Here is a 26,371-nt window from a genome sequence, read left to right as displayed (position 1 = left end):
TATCTCGTGAGTTTTAGCCCATTCAAAAGTTAAAGTATTAGAAAAAGGGCTCATGGAAATGCTTGTTTGTTCAGTACAGATAATCAGTCGCCTAGATAGCAAACGTAAGTTCCAGATGTTTACACTATTTTCCCGCCGCAATGTTGGTGTACCGCGGAGGTTTGGGAGAACATACGGACTTAAAAATTAGAGAAGTGCATCTTTATTAATCTCCTATAACATCACAATTTCTTGACTTTATCCACAAAATGGTTTTCGAATAATCTTTTTTTATTGCGTCAGGATTGCGTGACAGTGCAAGTCAATAATTGTTTTGCTGGGGTCAACATACATTAGTTTCTTTCAGCTTAAATGTACAATAATTCGCTATATGCGTGTTATTCTTGTAAAGACATAACTATGTTACAAGAAAATAACGAGAGAATATCGTTTAGCTCGAGATTTTAACTTTATTATACTTTACGAAGTTTCTCAGAGCATTTTACTTTGGTGTACTCGAACAGATACATTGGTAAACAAATTCTCTAACCTGTTCTTGCTGCTTGGACGTTCTTGAGTTCGTGCTAGGATTCTACTTGGTTCACGATCACGTCTAAAAATACGATGACGCTTCTGAAGATATTATTTATCAAATTGAAGAGCTGATAGCCCCGGTTGATAGCTCCTTTGGTATAACATGATTCTTGATAAATTCACTCAAAATGTTCGCTCGTAAATTGATCTCTCGTAGGGATTGCAGACCGACCTGTTCCGAAAACGCATAACGTCCTTTAGTGTTGGTCTACCGCAAACGATGTGTTCGTTTGTATGTGATATCATCGCCCTAGAAATCATAGAATCCGTGCTAACTTTTCACGACGACAACTTCTCCAAATTTCATGTGCTGTACGCATGCACGGGTGACGCATGCGCCTTAGAGACCAGATGGCGATTTGTGACTGAACGAAAGGAAAACAAAAAAAGAGAGAGCCGAAATTTAAACCCAGGCTTCACTGCCGGGTAATTAGACTACTTAGCCATCCTTAAAACGTAGTAAGACAAAAACCAAAACCAAAGTAGTTGACCGATTACTTTCCACACCTAACTGAAAACCACTGTATTTGGTGTAAGACTTGTAAGCTGTGTTTTGTTCCCTTACAGCAATCACCTGTCGTCCAATTACCATTCCATCGGAAGGACTGGACATAACCCCCTCATTCTGCACTAATGTAAGCGCTGTCATTCATTACGCAACGGATTGCCGATTCACGTGCAAGAGCGGGTATCAACACCATGGACCTGGTCTGAAGACTTGTAACCAGCAGAAGACCTGGTCTCCACTAGGAAATCCTTGGTGCAAAGGTGAGCCGCTAACTTTACGAAACTCAACTTACGACATAGGAAGACGTATTATGAAGCGTAATGTTTCAAACGCAGAGCTTTATCAAGCGAATTATGAAGCCTTTAATATTAGAGAAGTTTAACATGATAAGTTGTGGTTGAATGAAATGTATTTAAAATGCCGGAAAGAGCGCAAGCTGGAGAAATCTTCTTGAGAGTTATATTTCTCAGGTATTTAAGTTATTTAGATTTCAATTTATTTCTTCTTAGCTAGAAAGAACGTGTTGTTGTTGTTGTTGTTGTTGTTGTTGTTCATGACGATAATGATGAGGTGAAGGACGACGAGGGGAGGAGAAGGTAGAGGAAGAAGAAGTAGAGCTCGAAGGAGAGGAAGTGGTAATGTTTTTGTTGATGCTGTTTATGATGCCGATCAGGCTTTATTAATCTTAGTTATAACAGTCAAGGCTGATTAACGGCGTCTTTTTCTTATTTTAAAGAATATATCATTTTCGTTTACAGATGTCTCAGCACCATTGTTCTCAAACTGTCCATCAAATATTGTAGTAAAGTCCACACAAGTCACGTGGTCTCACCCTAGAGCTGCAGACAACTCTGGCTTCATTCCCAACATAACACACTATGGGAAACTACCTGGGGACACTTTCCCCGCTGGGGAACACAACATCCGGTACTTGGCCTCAGACAAAACAGGGAACGTTGCCGAATGCAAAGTCAAGGTCTTCGTTTTAGGTAATTTGCGCATGCCCCATCCCCTTCCCCCTCCATCCCTACGCAGAGATTGGAATAGACTCTATAATCGAGAATATTTGTTTCAAATATCTGATTAATCATATAACAGTTTGATTGTGATCGAGCCATTTAAATGTCAGCTCTGAACTGATCAGCCCTACCTATTAAATAGCTTGTCAGTGACGTGTTTTAAAAGAATGTATGTACAGCTCCGTTGAGGGTTTTTAGGGGGTTCTTTTACCACTGAAAGCTGAATTAGGAAGATTTTAAAACATTTGCTCTTGTCTTTATATTCCATGCCATTAATCAGTTAAATAGAGGATATTATATTGCAGCGCGAAGATACGAAATTTCCGTTCACGTGTTGGAAAATATATATTTTTGTCAAAACGAGAAGAGAAATTGTGTCTCTCCAAGCAGCCATGTAATGTTCTATTTACTATATAAACGCCAATGAAATACCACATAATTTGCCTTTTTTTGTGAAAGGCGCTTTTGTTATGCAACCATAGCAACAGTGATCTTTTCTCGTATGACATAACACGCGTAAAGATATCATGCTTTCGCGCGAAAGCTCTTTAAGTATATCATTCGTGTTCAGGTACTAAATAACGTTTTCAAATTTGAATTTTGCACTATTGTTGCCTTTTTTAGTAGTCCGATGCCTGCCTACGTTGTATGCTCCAGCTGGCGGCGCCTTACAGTGTACCAAAGACAATCAGTACGGGTCAGAATGCTCCTTCGCTTGTCACGATGGTTACACCATCAATGGCTCAGGCCGCAAAGTTTGCGAGAAAGATCCAGTTACATCAAAGGGGGTGTGGACAGGCAATGAGACAAAATGTGAAGGTATGTAATTAACATAATTTTGGAGCTGATGTCAGAACCCATATTTTTTTTGTTTTTTTTTTGTTTTTTTTTGTTATGTACGCTGTGTATTTTGGCAAAAAGAAAAATATAAAGGAAAATAAAATAGCGATTCACGATATTCACTTGTTAGAATTACCTAATTTGCTGTTTTTTTTTTTTAACGACCTTCGTAATAAATCCTGATTAAGTAATTGACATTTCTACGCACGTTGGTCTTTGTGCCGAGTAAAGAAGCGTTATTCTCTATTTCTTCAGTAAATAACTTTGATTTTCCATGCCATAAGGAATTGCAACTAGAACCATCGTCGTTTACAGCGAAGCCGAAAGCACCGGCTTGAAAATAAATGGTTTACAGCCTTCTGCAATATTAATAGCAGCTGACATCGTAGTGGCTCATATTTTCGGTATTATTAAATTATTATTAAAAGGTAATATTTTTAACTCTAAGCGCACAGAGTAATAGGTTATTCAGTTAAACGTAAATAATTTTTTTCCTCATCATTTTGTTCAGGTGTGCTCGACTCGAGTTGATCTTTCTAGCTCGTAAGTCTTTCAAGTGCACAAAGTAATAGGTCGCCTTATTTTATCTTCTCTTAGTGGCTAAGTGTACTCGACTCGTTCCACCACCTCACAGCATTCAGTCTGGCTGCGGAGGCAGTTCCTTGTACAACGTGTTTGGTGATAAATGTCTTTTATATTGCGCCCGTGGCTACCGCCGGGTTAACGGCTCGACGGAGACGGTCTGTCTAGCAAATGGCACCTGGTCTGGCGAGGAACCGTACTGTCAAGGTAGAGAAAGAAGTACAAAGCATAAGTAGTTGCAACTAGGTTTTACAAACTACAGTTACGTTGATGGGTAACAGATCAAACTTTCTTGATACCTGGAAATTGGTCTTCATATCTCAGTCAAATGTCGTTAGCTGACCAAAAGTGCATGGAAGCTGGATTGGCTTGCATTCGCTTTATGTTTTTGCTCGTTTTTTGTTTGTTTGTTTGTTTGTTTGTTTGTTTGTTTTGTTTAGTCTTTGACAGCTAGTTATAGAAACTAGCAAACGAAAAAAAAAAAAAAAAGACTGAACGAGAACAATCCTTTTCCGCACGATTTCTGAGTGGATTTGTTTGAATTTCCCAGTTTCATACAGAGAAGTGCGCAAATACCTTTTGGTATAGAAAATGCTGAAAGCTTTCGCTGAATAAGGAAATTTTCTTTTCTTTTTTTTTTTTTTTTTTCCCGCTAGTTGTCCATTGTAAGTCTCTTCAAGCTCCAACAGATGGTCAGGTGACACCAAGCTCTTGCAGAAATTCCCCTCAGTACGACACTACATGCCACATTTCTTGTTCCAAAGGCTACAGACTGCATGGAGAGCCAATAGTCACATGTCTTAGTGATGGTCAGTGGTCAAAAAACAGCACTTCCTTTTGCAAAGGTTTGTTTACCTTTCAAGAAGATTTTTTTGTTGTTTCTTCGTCTTTGCAAGACGTATAACAAGGCAAAATGTTCCAGGTTAAAATTTCGTCATTAAAATGACCATTTCGCTTAGCTTTCCTTATACTTCCATCTATGTTATAAACTATTGATGAAAGGTTCTTTTAATGGGCTTCTCGCTGAGCTGCTGAAACCGCTGAGTCTTCTTCATCAGCTAATTAGCTGAAGACCTCGATATTTTTTCAAATGTCTAATTTAATAATCTTTAAATTCCTGCAAACGTGGAAAGACCATCTTTTGGCGTTACTTGCCCAAAAGACATCAAACGCTATGCAGACAGGGGGAGAAACTACACCATAATAAACTGGGCACCAATTGTTGCAACTGATAACTCTGGCGTGGTACCGAATGTGACTGAATATGGTGTGCCAACCGGGAACAGATTCTACCAAGGACGACACGAGGTTATTTACAACGCAAGTGATGCAGCAGGGAATTACAGAATCTGCAAATTTCACGTCACACTGGAAGGTAAGCTAAAATTAGTCCCGTAGAGGTAAAACACCCATCCGAGTCCAGCAAAAATGGCAATTGATTAGTTTCAACCAGGCTCAAATTGCACCTTGCAGACGAGAAGGGCTTCTTAGAATCCACAGGTTTTTAAATTGAACATTTTTTTTTTTCGGAAGCGTCTCGTTGTCACTGTATGGACAACTACAACAAAATGTGAAGGTGAATTAATCAACATGACACGAGCGTGGGACAAAGAAAAATTCTGAGTCCCCGACAGGAATCGAACCCATGACCTCCCGAACACCGGGCGGGCGCTCTATCCACTGAGCTACGAGAACTCATGGAGAGCAAGGTCATTTAACTGAGTTCATATATGATAGGTGTCCTGCATACTGCTAGGATCAACGCTATCGAATTCATCGTGAGTAATGATAAGTTAATAGAGATGGTGAATTTTAAGCTCGGAGCTTAAAATTAGAGAAAATATTGAAACTATCATGAGACCAACAATGATGCATAAACCCTTGGGTTAAAACTGAATTTTCGATCGCCGGGCTTAAAATTCACCATCTCTATTAACTTATCACTACTCACGATGAATTCGATAGCGTTGATCCTAGCAGTATGCAGGACACCTATCATATATGAACTCAGTTAAATGACCTTGCTCTCCATGAGTTCTCGTAGCTCAGTGAATAGAGCGCCCGCCCGGTGTTCGGGAGGTCATGGGTTCGATTCCTGTCGGGGACTCAGAATTTTTCTTTGTCCCACGCTCGTGTCATGTTGATTAATTCACCTTCACATTTCATTTCCGAGCTTAAAATTCACCATCTCTATTAACTTATCATTACTCACGATGAATTCGATAGCGTTGATCCTAGCAGTATGCAGGACACCTATCATATATGAACTCAGTTAAATGACCTTGCTCTCCATGAGTTCTCGTAGCTCAGTGGATAGAGCGCCCGCCCGGAGTTTGGGAGGTCATGGGTTCGATTCCTGTCCGGGATTCAGAATTTTTCTTTGTCCCACGCTCGTGTCATGTTGATTAATTCACCTTCACATTTCATTACCGAGCTTAAAATTCACCATCTCTATTAACTTATCACTACAACAAAATGGTCTCGCAATAAAACTGTTAGAGCGATCTGTGCCTATGATTAAAATTCTAAAAAAAAGAGTCTGAAACAGATCTAAAAAACGTTAAAACTGAATTTTCGATCGCCTTCTGCGTTCTTCTTCAGAGAATTGTACTCTGCAAGAGTCGCGGAATGCAAATATGTGGCTAAGACGTCATTGTTCGTTGCCCCTTGGGGAGGAAACCAGTGATGCACAAACCCTTGGGAAGGGTGCTCTTTCATTAACAGAGTTCTTGTCTAGGAATGAATGTAATGAATCTAGAAAAAGTCGCGGAACCGACATTCCCATTCGTTCCAGGCTTGTGCTAAGCACAAGCCTGGAACGAATGGGAATGTCGGCTCCGCGGTAAAATAGCATGCCGAAACCGCTCGCTACGACATACCCTCTAATTATGCGAGCAGTTTGGAAACAGGCGTGAAAAGCAAGGACAAAAGGCTTTTTCTAGAGTCATTACATTCATTCCTGGACAAGAACTCTGTTAATGAAATAACACCCTTCCCAAGGGTTTATGCATCATTGTTGGTCTCATGATAGTTTCAATATTTTCTCTAAGATAAACGCGTCAATGCAATATGTCGGGTAATGTCGAACGATATCCAGGCATTCAACATTATGCGCTCTACATCTGAAAGATACCATACAAAATTATAGTGGCCATGCCGTTGGCAATGCAATAAATGGTCGTCACGCGTCCTTTTGTCCGTTTTGTTCTTTAGTTTTGCGATGCAAAACATTGCTCCCTCCATTGAATGGCTTTCTAGTGGGAGACTGTGACAACAGCTATGGCTCCACATGTAAAATGAGCTGCGACGATGGATACAATTTGGTTGGATCCGAGACCCTTACCTGCCTTCACAAGCCGGGCCACATTAAAGGGTACTGGGACAAATCGGTTCTAGTCTGTAAAAGTAAGTTATGAACGGGTTCAAGCCTTTCGTCCCATTTTTGACTTTAAAACTCTCCATTAATTAAGGGCCAGTTTTTTTGTTACGTCTTAGCGCACGTTGCTGTTATTGGCGCAGAGCCGTCAAATATGTGGCTGCAAACTCTGTCGAAGTCATAAAACACTAATCTACTCTCAGCATATTATCATTATTATTATTATTATTATTATTATTATATTGATTATTTATTTACTTATTTATCATTTTTTTCAGTACGGTCATGTCCTTCTCTAAGTGCGCCTCGGTATGGCTTCATTTATCCGCGCATGTGCACGTCTCTCCCGGTCAGCGGAACGGTCTGCCATTTCGAATGCAAAGATCGTTTCCTTGGGAACGGTGGAGTTACCACGATTCTTTGTGGAAACGATGGAAAGTGGAGCAAAAATGAATCTTCGATTTTACAATGCCTTGGTAAGCGATATTAGCTATATAGATCATATCTTGACCGAGATAGATTTAAATATTATACCACCTGAGGTAGTAATTTAGATGCATCAAGTGTCGTTTCCAACTCCATATAAAACAGTGTGGCCCAGCTCAAGTACATGTTACTTTTGTAGCGTTTCTCCTCGGCTTTAAACTCCGGTAGAAGGTAACACGACTGCCAGCCGGGCCAGATACATGTACAGTATCAATTAACGTTATTGGACGATTGTGCTTAGTCTAAATTATGTTGTAAGCCTGAAGTAGCACTATTTCACCTATGAATGTGTGGGAAGTCTAAATGCAAAGCTCTATCATAACAAATATTTCACAGTAATTTCTGTGGGTGAAATAATCAGTTATGTCTATTTAAAAACTTCTTATTACTTTTCAAATTTGCGAGGCCTCGTGGCACCTGCTCAAAACGCAAATTTATTTTATCAATACTCGAGGGGATTCGTTCACCTATGTAGGGTATAATCTCTGTCGCGTAGCGCTGTTAACCGTCCATACTTCTCGTTGAAACGCTTCACAATTGTATTAATCGATATAATTGTGGGTGGCAAGGGTGGCAACCGTATGAAGAATGTCCTCTTCCGAGACTCTCTGGAAATTGAATTTGGTTTTGTTTATATGCGAGAAGAAAATTTGCGTTTCAAAATAAAACAAAATCGTTCTTTTTCCATTTTTCATCAGACATTTTAACTTTCTGAAATTTGGCTCAGCAGTGAATAAATAAATACATCTTAAGTGCGTTTTTGACAAAAAAGGTATAATATCATGTTACATATCTGTGCAAACAAAAGTATTAAATTACAAACGTAAAGTTGACACGTTTGCTACTTCAACGTATTACTCAATTTAAAAATGAACGAGGTCCAACCTAAAATCAAAGCTCTAAACTGCTCTCTGCGCTGTCTGAGATTGTCTCACTAGTTATTGATTTATTCCTACAGATGTTACCCCACCAGTGTTCATGAAGTGTCCCTCAGATATTCGTGCAAAAATCAATGCAAATGCCACAGCATTGGTTAATTGGACCGAGCCCGTCGCCCTGGACAACGGCGATCTACCACCACAAGTTACTGTTGTTCCAGCAGAGATCAGCCCACCACACATCTTCAATAAAACTACTCTTATTGTGTACACTGCAAGGGATGCAAGTGGGAACAAGAAAGAGTGTTCATTTAGAGCTGTGTTGAAAGGTGAGTCTGAAAAATAGCATTATTTTACATATGGATGTGTGTAAGTCTAAATATAGTTCTATCCTAACCAATACTTTACAGTAATTTCCACTGGTAAAATAATAATCAATGTCTATTTGAAAAACCTTCTTATCCGCGGATTTTGTATGTCAATCAGAACTTCATCCCAGCCTTGTAGAACTATATTCCAAGCATGCACAAACGGATGTTCGATTTGACCGGAAGAAATGTCCCTCCCCCATAATTTCAGAAATATTTCTATAGAAACAAGAACTAAACAGATAGAAAACGCTCCCCTGTCCCCTCAGAATCATAGAAACGCGGCTTTTACCAAATCAGCCATTCAACTGATTTCTATAGCATTTAAATTAACGCGCTACCTTATTTTATTGGTATATTCTCACAGATGTCACTCCGCCTGCGTTTATGAGCTGTCCCGCAGACATTCGTGCAAACATCAGTGTAAACTCTACAGCATTGGTAAACTGGACCGAGCCCGTCGCGCTGGACAACAGCAAGCTATCACCAAACGTAACCGTTATTCCTTCAGGGATCAGTCCACCACACATCTTTAATAAAACTACACTTGTTGTGTACACTGCTAGCGATACAAGTGGGAACAGGAATGAGTGTTCGTTTACAGTTGTGTTAGAAGGTGAGTCTGAAAAAGGCTTTGCCAATTGTATGGCGAATTCTATCAGATAGCCAATCCCCCGTGTGAGACGTGCCTGCAGGGAATCATGGTAGTTGTATTCATCATCTTCGACTGGGTATTGTGGATGAATGCAGCTACCATGATTACCTGTAGGCGCGTCTCACACAAGGAACTGGCCATCGAGTAACTTTCTCTTGCCCCGAAATTGAGTGCTGTTATCGTGTCCTCATCCCTGTCTGGACCAACAAGTAGGAAATCGTACTCCTACACTCTGTCCGCTGCCAACAATCCTACGTCGGTCTAAGAGTAAAGACGGATCACTCTTTACTCCCTCTCCACCCCCAGTGTATAATATCTGTAAGAATGGCAAATTGTTCGGTAGAACGATCTCAAGATAATAGGATTTACTCTTTAGATACAGCCTTTCCCTGGCACAACTCAATTATTTATTTTCGTCACAGATAATTCAGGTCCCCAGATTGTATACTGCCCTCCAGACCAAGAAATTACTGCTACGACGATGAGAACAGTAGTGACGTGGAACAACCCTCAGTTTAAAGACAACAGCAATAGTCCATTAATGATAACATGCAGTCATCAAAGTGGGACTGAATTTTATTGGGGGACCTGGAATGTGCATTGCATAGCCTACGATAATAATCCCAAAAACAAGCCTGCCGTCTGTCAGTTTACACTCACAGTTAAACGTAAGTAGCAAAGGAGTAACTTAAGATATAAAACCTAATTTTCATAAACTATAAAAACACCAAGTATCTAAAAGTTGTAAAAACGTTCTGTGCAATGCGTAAATACCGCTCAGTAGCTTAAACCAGCCAAACTCTAGGGTCTTTTAAAAGTTAAACTTGCTTGTCGAGTTGTTTTATCCTCTTTATGACCTATTCAGCATTCCGTCCATTCGCAGAAAGTTGTCTGTATCTGCACTCTGCAAAAGACGCTGTGCTGTGATAAACTAAGGACGCGTTTCTTTTGGAAAATTCAAGATTGGATTCTTAAATCCGAAGACGGATTTTGCGTCTCTATTCTAAACAGGTTAATCCAAAATCAGTGGGATCAGGTTGTGTTGCATGAAATGAACAGAATAATTCACCTTTGGGCAAGGATTTTTCAGTTCTTTTTGATGCATCATGATCCGAGTGATCCTCGATTAATCTGTTTAGGAAAAAAAATGCAATTCTATTCTCAGATTTAAGAATCCAATCTTGTATTTTCCCAAAGAAACGCACCCTTAATGTTTATGAAAGGTTCCTCTTTTAAAACAGAACTAACAAGCAATGTCGAACAGTACTCTAGAAACGAAAGCAGCCCGGCCATATGGGTGTATTAAAAAGAAAACAAACAAACAAACAAACAAACAAACAAAAAACAAAACAAAACAAACCAAGAAAAAAACAAACAAACAAACAAAAGAAAAGAACAATAACACGCTGAAATTCGTAATTTTCTTTACTCAGCGACAAAATGCAGTGACCTGTCACCTCCTAAAGGGGGCGCAAAGGTTTGTGATGACTGGATAATGGGTTCGATCTGTTCACCTTCTTGTAACAAAAAGTGGGACTTTGCTCAGCCTTTGCTTTCGAGTGTGTGGGTTTGCGGAGCATCAGGAGCTTGGAAGCCAACAAATCGTTTCCCAGACTGTACAAGTGAGTAAATTATTGTTTGCATTCGTTTTCAATTTTTAAACTACAATAACAGAAATCACATAAAAGCCATCTACCAGGTCCTCTTCGTAATCGCTCATCTACATGTGTGGGGGACGTCTTTGTATGTGAAAAGCCGTCCACAGATGTAGCTGCTTTGACATTCTTCTGATTTTTGTTTTGACAATTTTCTCACATACTTTTTGGTTTGAATGATATTCAGCTCCTCGGTAACTTTGGATTGTTACTCTAAGTATATTCCTGCATGGGTTGAGACTTTTGTACTGGTTTATTTCATTTACGGAGGACCTAACGATGCAGTGGACTCCAAGATAGTGGATCCAATTAATGACGTCTTATACACAAAGAAGTTAAATCTCACGGAAGTAGGGCTCTCTGGGTGTGAAGCTCCCCGATTTACTTGAGTATTGAGCACTGATTTTAATCCAGTAGATATTTTCGCTTGCATGCAATTGGTGTTAACGCGTCGCGTGACTAAATATCCCTCGTCTAAAACTGAGGAATATCCGAGTGATATTCCCTAATTTTCATTAGATCCCGTGTATCACAAAAAAAAAATATGTATTGAAGGATAATAAACACAGTATCCTCCATTTGACTCCAAAAATTATCCCTGCATATTATTTTTTCCCTATACATTATCTTCTCCTCGTGGCTCGCAGATTTCTTCGAGTTTCGCTCTCGGACAAATGTTCGCTTCTAATAACGTCCGAGGGCAGATATCCGGGCATATTTTCGCGCCAAATGGTTGCTTACAAAACATGAAAAAATGTGCTCATTGTACTTATTAGTTCAGTAATTGACATGAAATAGAAAGCAGACAAAAATACGAAAAACGTTAAGTTTGTTTAGTTTTCTCCTGTCAATATTTATCAAGCCATAAATTCGGTCAGGATGGAGGTGATTTCCAGGTTATCAGTTAATCTAGGATCTCAACCATCAGTTAAAAAACTGGTCATTTTGTTCAACTGACTTTCACAAATTTGGACCCATGTATTCTCTGCGATCAGTTAAGCCCCACTCAGACCCGCTGATAATGTAAGGAAGAAAACTAACTTTTTTTTGTCCATTAAACCTTTTGTAGAAATATATCACGCTTACGCTGTCAAGACGGAAATGGATTTGAACTACTACTATGGCAATTGTACTACACCAGAAGTTCAGGCACAAATAAAACAGAACTTTATCCAGCTTTTGAACGAGACTTTCTTCAACGAGGTCTGTCACTCCGCACTTAAAGACAAGTGCAAGGCTGAAAATGTGGAGGTCAAGTGCTCTGGGGTCGGTTTGGTCCCCAGTAAGCGAAAACGTTCAGGTGGTATGGCGAAGTAGCATAACGTTTGAAGAATCCAGAGACATTTCTGAGTGTAGCAACACGAGCCTTATAGGCGAGTGTTTCCACAGCTTTCTAAAAATGTTTTTCCCAAACTTTCGCGAGTGTTTGCATGACTCGATCTTAAAACCAGGAAATGTTTCCATTTCTCCTAGAAAACACTAAAAGGAAAAAAAAAAAGCACACTCTCTTTGCTTGCTTCACCTTTACGTCGACAGCTTGTGCTAGTACTGTTGTTCTATCAAGCTAGAGAAGTACAGCATTGAACGTGCGCTTTTTTTACAGCGTGCTTTCAAATAGATCCCAACCTTGTACATAATAGATTTGGAAGTATTCTAACCTTTGTTGCCTTTAGAAGTTTGGCTGACAGCCAGACAGCTAGACAGACAACCATATTTTCTGTCCATTTCTTACTGCCTTGTAGACTTACAGGCACATATTTACAATCACACTGATGTAAAGTAGAGTGTTATCCAGGGTCCGTCCTCAGTATAGTTACCAGCAGATCCTAAGCTTTGTTATTTGAATTGCTCGAGTTTTTAGTCTGATGACGCCTTAAATTTTATTTTCCAGACGATGACGGTTGTCATAGCAGCACTGGAGGATCAATTCTACGAACCAAAATTACTCTAAATATCGTCGGTAGGTTAATAATATTACTTTAAGGATTAACATTTTGGAAAAAAACAAAAAAAACAAAAACAAAAACAAAAACAAAAAAGAACACATTGGCTTTTAATTTAAGGGCTGCTTGTGACTCTTATGGTGAATGTTTTATCTGCATAACTTGCAGTATAGCGTGTTACATGTAAAGAAAGAAGAAGAAGAAGAAGAAGAAGAAGAAGAAGAAAAGACTTGTCTTTGTCCTAAAACTATAGTCACGAAATTCCACTTTTTGAACCACGCTGCCTAAGTCTCTTACCTGTATTTTCCCTCATTTGCAAAGTTACATAACTCGTCACTAAATTTTCGCTTTATTTAGCATGAAGGGAATAAAGGTATTTGGATACTTGTCTGCTTGGTTGTTATCTACCAGCAGGTTGTCCTCGTCTGCCCTTAGGCGCACAACACTCTTGGGTGGAGCGAAGAAGTTTGAGGGAATGCTTCAGCCCAACAGTATTCATCAGGGACCAAGTCACGATAGGAAACCTTCCTTCCTAGTTCCAACATATTTACCATAAGGCAACGATATAGGAAAAGGGATACGAAGTCAAAGACCCCTAATAATCACTGAATGTGACGACGTATTATCATCGGCGTGTCAGTGAAATAATGAAAATCCTTTTTTGCTTTACTTTTATAGTCGACCTCAATGGCATTGACGCAAATGACACTAAAGAAGGCCATATTATCATTGGTGAAAAGGGCGTGAAAATTGCCAAAAAGATCAGCAGTCGGATAAAAGCTGCAGTTGACAACGGCAATCTCAGTCTGACCATCAATGGCACTGAGTTCGTAACTGATAAATATTCATTCAACATCTTAGAACCTAAACAACTTTGTACCAAGGGACAAACATTTAAAGAAGGATACTGCCGTAAGTATGTTTTTCAGATTTATTATTTATTTGATGGCGGTTTCATGTTAAAAACCCACATATAGGAACAATTAGACACTGCACCAAGACATATCATGCTAGGTAGTTACGCCTACAGCAGTAACATTTTTATACCACACGTTTTAAACTAAAACCTGGTATAACATTTTTGGGTGCTTTACTGCCATATAAACTTCTTTACTGTATCTTTGTCTTTGATCTATAGTAAATTGCACACGTGGGACCTTCTTAAATCATTTAACTGGAAAGTGCGAGGATTGTCCGATCGGATCATACCAAGAGTTCAGTGCACAGGAAGAGTGTTTGATGTGTCCATCGGGTACTTCAACTATGCAGACGAGAACAGAGAACAGTTCCAGCTGTTTAGGTAACTAAGCCTGACGAAGTAATGTGCCTCAGATTTACTGTAACTTAAAACTTAATTGGTATTCCAGAACTTATAAACAAACTGTCAGATGCAATAAACCTTCAACCCTGGCTACATAGCAAAACACAATTAGTTATTCTACAACAAATTGCCAAATCAAAACTAGACACACTTCGTTAAGATGATAATTTTAAAAAATCGCACCTTGCGTTTCCTCTTCTCCATATCAGTATTTTCAACAAATCTTTAATTAAGCAAAATTCTATAAGCAGCATGTTTCAAAGACGGAGGGGAGTCCGAATCCCAGTGAAAGAGTTCCTTTTTTAAAAAAATTATGGCACCTTTAAAGGAAAAGGCATTTTAAATAAGTGGGAGGAGGGAGGGGGGGGGGGGGGGGCGGCAGTGTATTCCGAACATTTCGCGACAGGTGGTAGTGGTCAGTGTAAGCCCTTGTGATACTATTCAATATGTATCATGGTGGAATGAAATACATCACCTTTAGAATGAAACCTCTCTTGATCATTTGTTTTCATGGAAGCTCTCTGCAAACCTGGTTCGTATTCGCCCACCGGAATGGAGCCTTGTTTTCTTTGTACAAAGGGGTACTATCAGACAGTGGAAGGTCAAAGATCGTGCTTAGAATGTAGTCCTACCTTGACAACTCCTGGTGAGGGATCCAACAGCTCTATGCAATGTGCAGGTGTGTATTTTATAGGCATACCATGTACGTGCTACATCAGGTGTTTCGAATTGTAACTAGCCCCCCAAGGACGCGAGGTTTTTATTAAAGACGGATTGGTTATTTTTCTAACCCTGCGAACGTTGGCTTGTGTTCCCTTGCGCGACATCGAGGCAATCTTCCTTTATCTGTTGGCAAATAGCAAATTGTTTGAGCAACCTGACAACAAAACGTCTTGGGAGGGAGGGGAAGTGGACTGCGATGGACCAGCGACATACGTAGTAACTGCATGGTGTAGATACCAAAGTTAATTGAGGACCGATCACGCTTGTGAATTAGGTGCTAGCTTGCCTACAGCCACTCGCTTTAATCTAGGGTACTTTGTTAGCAGGGCTTGCAGTTTTCGTAGATAGAGTTTCAGTTTCGGAATCGATGTTACAACTCATCGATTTAAATTACGGTTTGACATAATGCCATTCCCTATTTATATGGAGATTTCTGTTCTTTTGGTCAATTGCTTTCCACAGTTCCGTGCCCTGCTGGATCGTTTTCCCCAACTGGACTGGTTCCATGTATTTTGTGCGATCGACGCTCTTTTCAGCCACTAAATGAGAGTACTGGGTGTTTTTCATGTCCAGGAACAACTATAACACTTAAAACAGGATCAAATAACTCACAAGATTGCATAGGTAAGTGGTGCTACTGAAACATTGTGCACTATCCTTCTGCCTTGCCTAAATTTCTCACTAGAAAACAAAAACTTTCAAAAATCCTTGAGGATAGACTGTTTATGTGAACTTTACGACATACAAATCATTTCAATTACACAGAGCTACACAGGATTAAAACTAAAATAAAAGGAGCAAGGGCGGCTAGGATTGGCAACGAACCTCATGTTAAACACGCGCCCCGTAAAGTACAGTTCACCTAATTCATTTAGACCGTGGTCGTGTCTCTTTGTTGTTGTGTTTTTTTTTTATTTATGGATGATATTTGTTGTAGAAATCGACGAGTGTGATTCCAGCCCTTGCATCAACAACTCCACTTGTATTGACCTCATTGGCGATTTCCTGTGTTCCTGCCAACCTGGTTACACTGGGAAGCAGTGTGATACTGATATTGATGACTGTCAGGATCAACCATGTTTCAACAATGGCAAATGTCAAGACCTGGTCAACGACTACACCTGCTCGTGCGCATACGGTTACCGAGGCCTTAGCTGCGAAGAGGATATAGATGAGTGCGTTTCGTGGCCGTGTTCTAACAATGCCTCGTGTAGAAATATCCCCGGTGATTACCAGTGCCAGTGTGAGCCTGGCTACACGGGAAGGCTGTGTGACACGGAAATTGATGAATGTCTTTTACTTCCATGTCACAATGGAGCTACTTGCAGAGATAAAATAAACAGCTACGAGTGCGTCTGTTCAGCGGGTTACCAAGGCAACGACTGCGAAGAGAATGTCGACGACTGTGCAAGTGACCCTTGTCAAAACGGGGCCAACTGCCATGATGGAATTGACAGTTACCAGTGTATTTGTCCGGTAGGTTTTAATGGCAGCAATTGCGAGCACAATATCGACGAATGCACTGACGCAAACTGCAAAAACAATGCTACATGTTTGGATCAAGTCAATGGGTTTCATTGTATCTGCGAGAAAGGATTCTCCGGGTTAGCCTGTGAGTTCAATATCGATGAATGTATCTCTAACCCCTGCCAAAATCAAGCCACCTGCGTGGATATGAATAATGGCTATCGCTGTGACTGTCGCGATGGATTTGATGGATTGCACTGCGAAAACAACATCGATGAGTGTGCATCGAATCCTTGCTCAAACAACGGGTCGTGTCATGACGGGGTAAACAATTTTATATGTGTGTGCCCGTTAGGTTTCGGAGGTAAAATCTGCAATGTAGACATCGACTTCTGCGCCTTGACGCCTTGCTTGAACAATGGAACATGCTTTGATGGCACCACTTCCTTCACTTGTCAGTGTCCAGATGGTTTTGAAGGAGATAAGTGTCAGATCAATATTGACGACTGTAAAAATGCCACTTGTTTAAACAGCGGCATTTGCATTGACGGCGTAGACGAGTATAAGTGCTCTTGTGTCGACGGGTTTGCTGGTATCAGCTGCGAAATAAACATAGACGACTGTGCACAGAATCCATGTGTGAACGATGGCCCTTGTGTTGATCTTATAAATGACTATCGATGTATTTGCAAGAAGGGATACACAGGAAAAAACTGCAGCATTGACATTGATGAATGCACCGGCTCTCCTTGCCTAAATAATGCTACATGTATCGACAGAATCGATAATTACACTTGTTCCTGTGTTGATGGATTCAGCGGACCTCACTGTGAAGTTGACATCGACGACTGCGTGATAAATTCCTGCGATAATGGATCCTCGTGCAGGGACGAAATAAACAGCTACACCTGCGAATGTCCGCCAGGTTTTCTAGGTGATGACTGCTCAGTGGAAATTGATGAGTGCGCGTCTTCGCCTTGTTACTTCGGCGGGACATGCCATGATCAGGTAATGTACCTGTGTAGATATACCGCATGTTACCCTTATTTTCAAGTCACATAAACCATTAAGTAATGATTTTTAATGGTTTGGCTTGAAGCTTTTAGACGTTATTTTGAACACAGTACAAATGGTTTCTTCAAAATGCTTACAGAGTTGTTGAACGTGTTCTGGAATTATAGAATTGTCGTCCTGTTTCGTAAACATATACCTGTGCAGAAATACGCAAGATGTCAAAAAAACTGTTTGCGACGTATTCCTTTTTCGCAAACTCAACCGTTAGAATGCCCGATCGGTATCTGGGCTTGTATGAGCTCGAACCCAGTAAGGGACTCTTTCTTTCGTAGTCCTACAATCAAGACGACTTATCTCTATTATCATTTCTTATCATCATTATGTCTAATTATGTCTAAATCTTCGTTTGTATCTGCCCAGATGGATTTACAGGTTTGCAGTGCGAAGAAAATATTGACGACTGCAAATCCAATCCTTGTGTAAATAATGGCACATGCTCAGATCTGGTGTTACATTACACTTGTTTTTGCGTGAAAGGTTTCAGTGGCTATAACTGTGAAAGCCGTATTAACTACTGCAAAACAGCCAACTGCAGCCACAATGGCGTCTGTGTCAACACTCGTACAGAGTTCCACTGCAACTGTAGAAGTGGATACTATGGGAAATACTGCGAGCTTGAAATAGATGAGTGTTTGGAAATGCCTTGTTTCAACAACGCAACTTGCCATGATGCCGTCAATAACTTTACTTGCTCTTGTGCTGATGGTTATACAGGCAGGTTATGCGACAACAATATTGACGACTGTGTCAATAATAGCTGCCAGAACAACGCTACTTGCGTCGACCGTACTCTGGGCTACTCTTGTCGGTGCTCACAAGGCTACAATGGAACGTACTGCCAAACAGAGATCGACGAATGTGCATCAAACCCCTGCACTAACAACGGAACCTGCGTTGATCAGACACCCGGATACAAATGCCTCTGCCCAGATCAGTTTATTGGCGAAAACTGCGAAAACATTACAGACTTCTGCCTTTCAACACCTTGTCAAAATGGAGGTACGTGCAATTCTGACAACTCAACTGGGAGCTTCACTTGTTCATGCAAAACTGGCTTTACTGGTGCCACGTGTGAACAGAATATTGATGACTGTGTCTCGGGTCCTTGCATGCCAAACTCGTATTGTCAGGATCTGGAGAATGGTTACAGCTGTGAGTGTTACCCTTCCTTCGCTGGAGATTCTTGCGATATCTGTAAGTAGCAAAGTGTTTTTTAATATAAATGCTTCGTTTACAAAACCTGGGGATTCAATTATTTTAGAAATATCGCGCGTATCATGCTTGTACCGGGAAAAAAAAAAAAAAAAAAAAAAACCTAAGCGTCCACAAGGTAGAGTTTGTGCATTTGTGGCTTCATTTAGCACTGTATCTAAGACGCTAAAAGACCGATAAACTAATTTTCACATAGTTTCCATGTTTCTAGTTAAACAGGAAGACTTAATTGTTTTGTAAACATTATGAACTCTTTCTTTGCAGTTCTTGGCAGCAACTTCGATCTTATTTTTAAACATAAGACCGCAGACGACATGGTTTTACTCTCAGACGGTAAAAGTATTCCAAACATGAGATATTTCACCATCGCTATGTTTGTGCGAGCAGATTCCAGATACAAATCAGGCACACTGTTTAGCTATAGCGTTGCTGGGCAACCACAATCAGATGACGTCATTGTACTATCCTTTACTGAGTCTCAAGTTCATCTGGAGATTAAAGATGAAGTAGTTACAGCCGATTACAAGTTAGCAGACGACCACTGGCATTACTTGGGGGTCGTGTGGAACGGAACCACCGGAAGTGTTTCGGTGTACATCGACAGAGATGAAGTGAAAAACGCGAGAAAAGTCAAAATCGGAGAAATTATCACTGGAGGTGGGTGGATTGTACTTGGGCAACGTTATCTCGCGGGAGAGCAGACGACATCCATTTCGACAGCCTTTGGTGGCACGTTACATCAAGTGAGCCTTTGGGATGTGCCAGCAACTTCTGACCACATGTGGAACGCGGCGCATAACTGCACGTGGCCCATTGCAGGAAGTGTGCGAGCATGGAGCAGCTTTCTACCAGGAATCAAAGGACAAGTAGAAAAGAGGTTCATGACGCAATGCAAAGGTATTTGTTATTATAGTAAATTGTAATGCCACTTGGCATCTGTTATAAATCATGTAGTTTACGCAAGCTCATCCGAATTAAAGCAATTCCAAACTTACGGAAAAAAGAAAGCTAATTACGGTAGTATAGCCACCCCATAGAACCTTAATTGTGCCACAGTTTGTTTTGCTTGCTAGCAGACCAGCTTTTCCGTGATAGTGTTCTTTGTTATGTTCTACAAGACAATATAACGTTTTCATGGGGTCAAGAAAGTGTGATATTATAGGAGATAAATAAAGAGCAGAGTTCGCCAAGTTTAAGGTGTGTGCGTTGTCCCAAAGTTGAAATATTCGTCGAAATGTTCCGCGTAAATTTACAGCGCTCAGTTGTATGGAGCCGCCATGTCGGTGTTCCTCTGTGGTACACCAGTATGGCGGCCGGAAAATAGTGTTAACATCTGGAACTTACCTTGTAGGACGCTGATTAACTGCACTGAACAAGCAGACATTTAAATAAGCACTTTTCCGAATACTTTAACGTCTTAAATGGCTAAAAATCACGAGATAAATACATATTTTTCGATAAACGCGATCGTAGCTTTATGTCACGTACCGCCATAACTCTGAAATTCAAAATGGGCTGGTATCCAGGCGAAGGACACTATTGAGCTGGAAAGTTGTAAACAGATATAAAATTACTACTTCTTAGGCCTGGTGAAGATAAAAACTTTGGTGGCTCTTTATTTATGGGTTTAAGAATTTGATGACGTCACGTGAAAACGCTTTATATCAACTTTCAGCCTGAAGATGAGATCCGAGTACGAGACTATTATAATGACGACTATTTAGCAGCACTATTTGAACTCTAATAAGAAACCTGACTCTAGCTTTTCATTCAAAGAAAACTGCCCATCTGACCAGGAAGTATTTTGCAGTGCCTGACTGCTTTTAAAATATGGTACGAAACTTCATTATTGCAATAGTGGGATATATATATTTTTTTTCACTGTTTTATTTGCAGCTTTGGACATGTGTACAACTAACTGCTCGCACTTCCTTCACTGCGAGTCTCGCCAGGGACTTTACCACTGTAAATGCCAAGCCGGATTCTCAGGTCCTCACTGTGACATCAATATCGACGAGTGCAGTTCAAATCCCTGTATTAATGGCACGTGTGTAGATAGTATCAACCGATATGACTGCCAGTGCAACAAAGGTTATTGGGGAACCAACTGTGAGAAGAAGATCATCAACGGAAAAGGTTAAAGGGTCATAAAGCTATAAGTCTTGAATCGCTCAGTTTAACACTACTTAGAGGAATACCACGAATACGTTATGTTAAGAAAATAGCAACACTGAAATCGGTACTCTCTATCGGTGACCAGAGTACGTTTTCCGTACCATACTTCACTCCCCGTGTGCTTTTTAAGAATTTGTTCGCCATTACCAACACTGGCTTTGGCCTGGCCATTCTTTTTCAGAAGTGAGGGTGTTTTAGCAGCTTCAGTGTCTTTTGCGTTCACCTGCTTTTCTGTCTTTTACGTTTTAGACTTTTGGACCAACCACAGGAGATGTCACGATCTCAAACTCTCGCTTGACTATTCTTAGCTAATATCAAAGGCTATGATAACTTTTTGTCAACTCTTATGGACTATCATCCTAGCATGGGACGGGCGTTGGCTACTCTTAATGACCCATACAATCTATAATGATAAAATTTGAACGAAAAGAAAATTAAAGTGGCATTATAAACCGAGATATGAAAAATGCCTACGGTCCCTTTTAAGACTTGAGACGTTATGTAAGCCAAAACAGCCGCTGTAATACCTTGGTATCAAAATGGGTTGATATTTGAAGCTTAGAAACTGAAAATATGTTCACTTTGAATGATCTGTATCATACTATACACGAAGAAAGCTGATAGTGTTTTGTCACCTTTTCTGCAGAGTGTCCAGTACTGAATAAGCCTAGAAATGGGACGATATATTGTCGAAAGGTTTCCGGTAAACTGCTGTGTATCATGTCCTGCGATGAAGGTTATTCGTTCAGTGCGAAGGCAGTGACTATATATGGCTGTGGTCCTGATACAAACTGGAAATGGAATGGCGTGGAGAAGCCAGTATTGCCAAAATGTTCAAGTACGTATGATCTGCTAAAGTGTAAAGGGATACATTCCTTCCCCGCTCAAAAGGTGTCCAGTTTCCGCCCGAAATAAAAAAAGATATTATGCCAATAACCGAATGCATAATGTTATTTTATCGCAAGGCATCTCCCATGTCTTATCCGTTTGCGGGTTGTGCTCTAATCTGGCAACCATGGAAGTCTCCTGTCCAATGAAAAATAGGCGCGTGTCACAGTTAAGTACAAAAGGCTGGCTATCTCGTACACTTGGACTCCTTCTACTATTGCTATTTTCTTTACTGATACGGAAGCTTTGCGCGTGATAATTTAAAACCAAACAATACGCCTCTCTAGCGCTAATTTCCTTTTACCAGTATTTCAAAACCATCCTCGGATTACTATTCTATGCCCAACCGGTAGGCTACATTTCCTGACTTCTTACACGCTGTTGTTTTTGACATTGAGACCTAGAGAATATTGCCTAAAAATAGTGAGTCGTACAATTAAGCCTTTGAATCCTCGAGAAAGTTTCAAAACGGGCAAAGCTCGCTCCGGACATGACATTCTAACCTTATAATAATTTTTCTGTGAATCAACTCATTTTGCCGGATTAAGGATGGCTTTCTTATCGAGTGAATGGTTTATTGATTGAAGAAATATGTTCAGTTTCTTATCATATTAGCAGCGAGAACATGATATTTCGTAATGGTCTTGAGGTCAGAAACTTTGACCACAACGTTAAATTGTTTAGTTTGACAAGCTTAGGCATCACATTGCAAGTGTCTCATTTTCTTTTAGACCTAACTAATAGAATGCAATCAGTTCCCTAAGCAATTTACTCTTCGGAGTTTTGAATCCTTATATTACTCTTCTTTTCATTCTCGTACAGGCAAGGCTGCCCCCAAACAGATAGAACTTCACTTCTCAATTAAATTTCCCGGTTTGCAATGTAACATCCTCCGAAGTCTCGCAAAGCTGTACGCTGCAGTCGAGAAGGTAATCAGAGACATGCTTTTAGCAGTGCAAGGATGCCATGCATGCAAACTAAAGGACGTAGCAACTCCCGGATGTGATTCGTTAGCCAATACAAAGAAGAGAAGAGCGATAGATCCGGCGATGGAAGTTCTCTTCTCGCTGGTCGTAAATTCGTCTTCGCCAGGAGATGATGTTGAAGAGAGGAGCGAAACAGTATTGTTTCAGGTGCAGTACGCCGTCGCTACAGGGCAGTTTCAGATAAGTCTGAATGGAACGAACAGTACTGCTGATAGATCGTCATTGCAACATCTCTTCTCCAATGTCACTTGTGCAGCTGGCTCTGTTACGAGCGCTGATCGAAAGGGATGTGGTAAGTATTGTTTATTTTTAAATTTTTACTCCGGATACGGTTGGACCATCTTGCGACTGATTACCTTCCTTAGTGAGAGAAGAACAGATTTTATTGAAAATATAAGAATCATAAAAGCTCAATTTACTTAGATTTGCAGTCCCAGATTCATGATCAAAGATCCGACACGGCTAAGCGTTCTCCTAGACGTCAAGCCATAATGGTGGCTACACACGACAAACACTTCCCTTAGTTCAGAGTTTCAAACAGCAAACCAGCAAAACTATTTTAGGAGCGTCCATCTTTGCGGTCAATATTAAAAAAATATCGACCGCTTGTCATCATAATTTTGTTCAACGTTCAGTTTGTCGGTATAATGATATCCTTGCATACGGCTGGCGCGCCTGAAATTTGAATTGACCAATCAGGAGTCAGCAGGCGGGAAAAGTTTACTGTCCTGACGTCATTGTAAGTTAACAGGAAGGGCATTGAAATCAGGCAAATTTTCTCACTGGGTATGGCATTATATAGTCACGGAAAGGGATTTACAATTCCAAAAACCTTATTAGATTGTAAAGTGAAAAATATGAAACATTTTGTGTCACCAAGCTTCTAATTTGGTGCCAAAAATGTGTTGCCGGCGTCCGGCATGGCAACTCGCTCGTAATTCTTTGATTGTCGCCAGGTAGAATAACAGCTCTGTTATTTTATACAAAATGTGCGGTTCCTCGTCAAATTAAACCCGGAATTGTCAAGTTAACTATAAGAAGAAGCCAAAGCAACTTTAGCATTGTTTTTATTTTTGCTATAGCTTGTTTCGAAGGAAAAGGCCATTATCGTGTCGTTTCGATGACCGTTTCGGTAGGACAGCTCAGGTTTGATTGCCGCTCGTACTGCGGGCGCAACCGCCGTATGCAAGGATATTATATGGCGCACATTTTTGTACGTGCCCCACCGGGAAAATATTCCGAAGCTGGCTGTCAGGGCGGACATCAGTGAGGGCCTCTGTGAGGACGTCAGTGAGGGGTCCGTGAGGGCGTCAACGAGGGAGAAAGGCGGTACTTTTGGACTTCTCTCTGCGTATTTTAACACGTAACCTGTCTCTCTTCAATTCAGTGGCTTGTCCCGTTGGAACATCATATGATAAAACCAGTTCAAAATGTGTATTGTGTGGTAAAGGCAGTTACCAAGACAAGGAAGGCCAGGCCAGTTGTACAGAATGCGATGAAGGAAAGTCGACCGATAACTTGGGAGGCGCGTCCAGTGAGGAATGTGTCAAGGGTTAGTACATGTACATATCGAAACTATATAGGGCAGATAAATAATTTCCTTTGAAAGGTCCTCAAAACCGTGCGTTGAACGCAAGGCGAACGAAATAAAAAAGGGCCTAACGTCGTGGAAGATTAAAACCATTTTTCTCCATGCGTCCAAAGATCCGTAGCTTAATTTTTGAAAGGAGCTGTTGCGATGTTTTAAGTCGTCTTCGTAATGTACAGGAAATTAAGAAACGCCAAATAGCTAGATTATTATAATCCAAAGGGAAGGTCAAAAAACCGAGAACGATAATCATGAACTACGAAAAATAAAGTTGAACAATAAGAAGTAATTTACAGGTTCGTTAAAATTACGAATAATGTCAAAGGTACGAGGAATTGTTTTCTTTATTTCGCCAGCAGGCGTTTTGTCCAACAAAGTCCCGAGATAGGGAAAGAATACCGCTGTCTACATAACAGTATCGTTTATCGCAGTGATTGCAATGATAGGCATAGTAGCTACAGCTGCCTACTGCAGGTATGTAAATGAACCTTTATGACAATTAATCTAATTCTGAGTAAATTAATCAAAGGTAGGATTTTCATCGATCGTCATGTGTCATTCTGTCTGTAAACTAACAATTCCCTCTGTCGTCACCTTCAAAATCCCTTCAGAAATTCAATATATAGACTTAGCCAAGTCTAAAAGCGGAGCTCCTGGGCTAGGTTGTTCAAAGCCCGGTTAAGATAACCCAGGTTAAGCGAGAATTTTGATTTTAGTTTTGTAACTTTGCAGTGAGGCTTTCTGTATATTGTTTGGCCTTCTGTTTTGAGTTTGAATAATCTCAAAATACACGGAACAAAACATTTGGATACAATAAATATTTATACTTCTGTTAAGTTTTAATGCTGGGTTAGCATTAACCGGCTTCCGAACAACAGGTACCGTTTACAACAAGTTAACCTAACATGAGCCCGCAATCCAATGATAATAATAATTTTAAAAAAAACAGCTTATGGTCAACTGTGAACTTAAAAATAACACGTTACCTCGACGAGCTCAAACTTGAGCCCGCGATATGGTCACGTGATACTGGTCAACAGATACCTTGTTTTAAAAGGTGACTATTGACCACAACATGGATGTCCAATATCAAAGAAGGAGGCTATAAATCAAGACTGCATGTCTCTGTTAACCTTTTAGCTAGAGTATGTCCGCCATCTTGCGCGACACCGATCGTCGTCGTCGTCGTCGTCGTCGTTCGTACGCGCCCACGAGCAATACCACTAGCCATGATAACCACGAGAAAATCAATTCGTGGGTTTTCTTTTCTTTCCTATATGGGTGTGGGGCTCGACTTGGCGGCCCTTCGGGCGGCCGGAGATCCGCTATCACACTCTTGACCAGAGCTCGCTTACTAGCTAGAGCACGGCAAATCATTTCGAATGCCTACAGGACGATAGACGTTAAAACATATGTGACTGCTTTTGAGATCGAGCAAATTCATGGGAAGAAGAGAAAAACCCATACCACACCATTACCACCTTTTGTTAACTTTGAATCTACACACATCGCTGATTTTTTTTCCCCTTCTACATTATAGGTACCGCCGGTTTTGCTGCGTTGCAAAGAACAAGGTTGGTCAAAGCAACCCTAGTCTCGAAAAATATCATGTTGCAATGGAAAAGAGAGAAGCCTTGCAGCAGATGAACACAGAGAGCTGCGGCGTTAACGACTCAGTATATTCGGAAATGCCTGAGAAGAGGCTGAACAATTTCATAAACTGTGATGCTGTTGCTGGTGACAAACTCAATACTGCTAATGTAACATCGCCCGCTCTCTATGCAAATGATAACGATTTAGATTCTCTTTTCGAAAACCCTGTCGCTCATGATCAGTCGTAGGAGTCAAAGGTATAAATCGACAGAAGCATGTAGTGACGAAGGCCATAACCCGGAACCTGTTTAAATCTTGCGTTATTTTTTGCTCTTCTTCTTCTTCTTCTTCTTCTTCTTCTTCTTCTTCTTCCTCTTTTTTTCCCGCGGAAATTAAATATTACTGTTTAATATTGTACTCAGCTTAACTGAGAAATCCTTTTCGTGACACGTTTACGTACT

At 40.5% G+C, this 26,371-nt stretch overlaps 1 protein-coding gene across 1 annotated transcript in view; it reads left to right on the top strand.

Moving 5' to 3' along the window:
* Positions 1 to 26,158, top strand: part of LOC145502045 (uncharacterized) — a 31,024-nt gene extending 4,866 nt beyond the window's left edge. Inside the window, 27 exon segments of the mRNA XM_081481345.1 lie at positions 1,141 to 1,341; positions 1,840 to 2,070; positions 2,725 to 2,919; positions 3,538 to 3,729; positions 4,179 to 4,367; positions 4,646 to 4,897; positions 6,736 to 6,927; positions 7,177 to 7,374; positions 8,343 to 8,591; positions 8,998 to 9,246; positions 9,708 to 9,953; positions 10,719 to 10,907; positions 12,010 to 12,243; positions 12,832 to 12,900; positions 13,562 to 13,795; positions 14,022 to 14,183; positions 14,722 to 14,883; positions 15,390 to 15,551; positions 15,865 to 17,406; positions 17,805 to 18,662; positions 18,945 to 19,577; positions 20,577 to 20,816; positions 21,502 to 21,693; positions 22,566 to 23,021; positions 24,117 to 24,281; positions 24,677 to 24,791; positions 25,858 to 26,158. Of these exon segments, the coding sequence (XP_081337471.1) occupies positions 1,141 to 1,341; positions 1,840 to 2,070; positions 2,725 to 2,919; positions 3,538 to 3,729; positions 4,179 to 4,367; positions 4,646 to 4,897; positions 6,736 to 6,927; positions 7,177 to 7,374; positions 8,343 to 8,591; positions 8,998 to 9,246; positions 9,708 to 9,953; positions 10,719 to 10,907; positions 12,010 to 12,243; positions 12,832 to 12,900; positions 13,562 to 13,795; positions 14,022 to 14,183; positions 14,722 to 14,883; positions 15,390 to 15,551; positions 15,865 to 17,406; positions 17,805 to 18,662; positions 18,945 to 19,577; positions 20,577 to 20,816; positions 21,502 to 21,693; positions 22,566 to 23,021; positions 24,117 to 24,281; positions 24,677 to 24,791; positions 25,858 to 26,158 (8,108 nt within the window).
* Positions 26,159 to 26,371: the final 213 nt, after the last annotated feature.

This window comes from Orbicella franksi, chromosome 11, assembly GCF_964199315.1.
Source record: "Orbicella franksi chromosome 11, jaOrbFran1.1, whole genome shotgun sequence".
NCBI lineage: Eukaryota > Metazoa > Cnidaria > Anthozoa > Scleractinia > Merulinidae > Orbicella > Orbicella franksi.
This window is presented reverse-complemented; position numbering and strand designations above follow the sequence as displayed.